At 31.6% G+C, this 2614-nt stretch overlaps 1 protein-coding gene across 4 annotated transcripts in view; it reads right to left on the bottom strand.

Annotated features, from left to right (window-relative positions):
* Positions 1-1422: 1422 nt before the first annotated feature.
* GBE1 (1,4-alpha-glucan branching enzyme 1) overlaps positions 1423-2614 on the bottom strand; it is a 141859-nt gene continuing 140667 nt past the window's right edge. For all 4 annotated transcript variants that reach the window (XM_088144573.1, XM_088144574.1, XM_088144576.1 and 1 more), the window contains one exon: positions 1423-1770. In XM_088144573.1, coding sequence (XP_088000699.1) covers positions 1714-1770 — 57 coding nt within the window. In that variant the 3' untranslated portion in view covers positions 1423-1713. The remainder of the gene's footprint in view (positions 1771-2614) is intronic.

Below are 2614 nucleotides of genomic sequence, written 5' to 3'. Positions count from 1 at the left end.
ACATTTAATGAAAGTGCACCATATATTTATGGGACTTATTTCACTCCAGTTTGAATAAAATAATGTGAAGACAGTTATAACTTATCTGAATCTTCCTCAGGGAACTGGAAATGGTTGAACAGGTAATTAACCTAAACTTTAGGATTTATGATTTCTCAGAGAATTAAATACATCAGAAGCTACAGGATTTATACAGTATATACTGCTTGTATTCCACTGAAATATTTAGTGTTCGAAAGAAATTTTATTCATTAGGTTATGAGGTGTTTATCTCAAACTTCTCAGATATTCTTGCCTGGTGGTGTTTGTGGAAATATGCTGGCAGGATAAATGAAGTTTCTTCTTGTGTAAATATTACCTAGCTTTTAGGGTTGGTGGGAATAAATTCTGCAATTTTTCTTGTTCACCGATTTCTAACATGAATGGCTTGGAGATGCATTAAAATGTTTCCAAATAGTTTTGAAACAGAACATGCCAACTAGACATAGCACTAAGAAACTTGATCTAAAATAAGGGGAACTTAGCAAGGCACTGGTATTATGGTCTTGACAAAAACAGCAAAATAATAACTCATAACCATTCAGTACTGAATCTTTCTTTTTTGTAATTACATATCAACACTGACTGTAAAGCAAAACTGAAATAACTTTTTGTACAAGGTATTTTTAAGTTCTGTAACTTCAGAATTCAATCCACATATATCTGCTACCAATATTAATTTTTTGAAAATTGATTATTGAATACCCCATTTTGAGCTTGATAAAAAGAATTCTCTCGCATTGTTCACTGATAACTAACAAATAGCTTGGTTTCAAAAGATGTGAAGCCATAACTAGTCAGCAGCGTAGTTAAGTTGATTGAATTGGATGATGCAGATGAGTCAATATCAGTGACATACTTTAACAAAAAGGAACATGAATTTACTTAATTCAAAATATATTTGAAACTGTTAGGACTTTTTAAAAAGTCTATATTGTGAAGCAATACAATACAGGAAAGTGGACATGGTTTAATTTGTTTTTAAATGTTTACCAAGAATGTGTGATTCCTAATGCTCTAGGTAGAATACATAAATTAATATCTTAATTTTGTAGCAGTATAAAAAAGAAAAAAATAGGCACATTTTAAAAGACTTACTATGGTTATATTGTTTGACATACCTAAATCTATGAGCTCCATATCTTACTCTCAGTGAGGTTGCTTTATTTTCTCCTCTTTCTCTCTCTCTTTTTCCAAATAAACAAAACAACAATTTTTCACGTAGTAATGTATCACACAAAAACACAATATAACTTGAATCAAGTGTCAGTGCATCACACGGCTACTTATTTCTAATACAAAATGGGATCTAATCAGAAAAATGCACCCAAATGAGATTAGAACAAACTGAAAATATAGCATTCAGTTTTTGAACTGTGAAAGCACATCATTCCTTGTAATGCGCTCCAGCCTTTACTGTGAGAACAAACTGTTTCTGAAATCCAATTCTGTAATACAAATGGTTCATAATTCATTCTTTCTTCCATGATTATAATCTCTTTGGATAAACATTTTATAATATGAATGATTTGCAGTTATAAATAAATAAATGCTCATTTGAATTTCTTAATATGAACACACCTTTATATAGGAAAAAAAACCCCAATAAGTTATGGATGTCATTATCATCAAATATTTCTTGACCTCTGAAATAATGGAGCCAGCTGCAAGCCTTTAGATCTGGATATCCATGTTCTGAAGCACGATTGCCACTCTGCTTGGAATGTATACCTAAAGGGAGAATAACAATTTTTTATTGTCTATTCATTAATAAGCCTTTGGGATATGGGAGGCATAAATTTAAAGTGAATACATGAAATATCAAATGAAAAACCAAACACTTATTAAATATGTCATGGATGCAGAATGCAATTCTGGATTTGGGCATTCAGTCCTAAGACTGAGAAGGTAATTGAAATGATAAACTTTGCATCCTTGTCACCTCCCAAATGCTGGATTGGGTAATACGTTTAAATGTAATTGCCACTAGAGGGCACCATGTGATTTATACCAATCAGTTCTGAATGTTTGAAGACAGCCAAGCCAATATATTCCGTACTAGTAAATGACTCTTACTGTTCCATTTGATCCCTATTGTATCATGAACTGAAATTTTATTTTGTCTGAGATGTTATTCAATGGAAGTAAATACAACGTAAGATATAGTAAAGCATTTAGGAATCTGCAAGTCATAGGGCTGAAATGGGTCTCACTGAAATATATATTGAACTGAAAAAAATATATGTTCATTTTCCTTTCAACATTATGATTAATATATTTCTTTTATACTTTCACAGAGAAACTCTGAATTTAAACTCATTTTTGGATGAATGAAAATCTGAAACAGTGGGTTTTATAATTTTCCTTTCACAACTCAGAATATGACAGATTTTTTTTTTAACCAATTACTTTGATATGTGTACTTTACAGATTTGTAGAGTGCAATTGATCCTGCAAGCTGACCTCAATAACAATGCAATTAGGAAAGCATCAGCTGATAACTGAAGATTGCTGGCTAACGTTTTGGCAATGCCTTTAAGAGTCTCTTCCACTTGGCATTCCTAGTATAATGCTA

This window comes from Python bivittatus, unplaced genomic scaffold (genome assembly GCF_059951505.1).
Source record: "Python bivittatus isolate LINGU-HERP-01145 unplaced genomic scaffold, Pbiv_v1 ctg000350_np1212, whole genome shotgun sequence".
NCBI lineage: Eukaryota > Metazoa > Chordata > Lepidosauria > Squamata > Pythonidae > Python > Python bivittatus.
The sequence above is the reverse complement of the archived record's forward strand: the minus strand, read 5'-3'. Positions and strand labels throughout refer to the sequence as shown.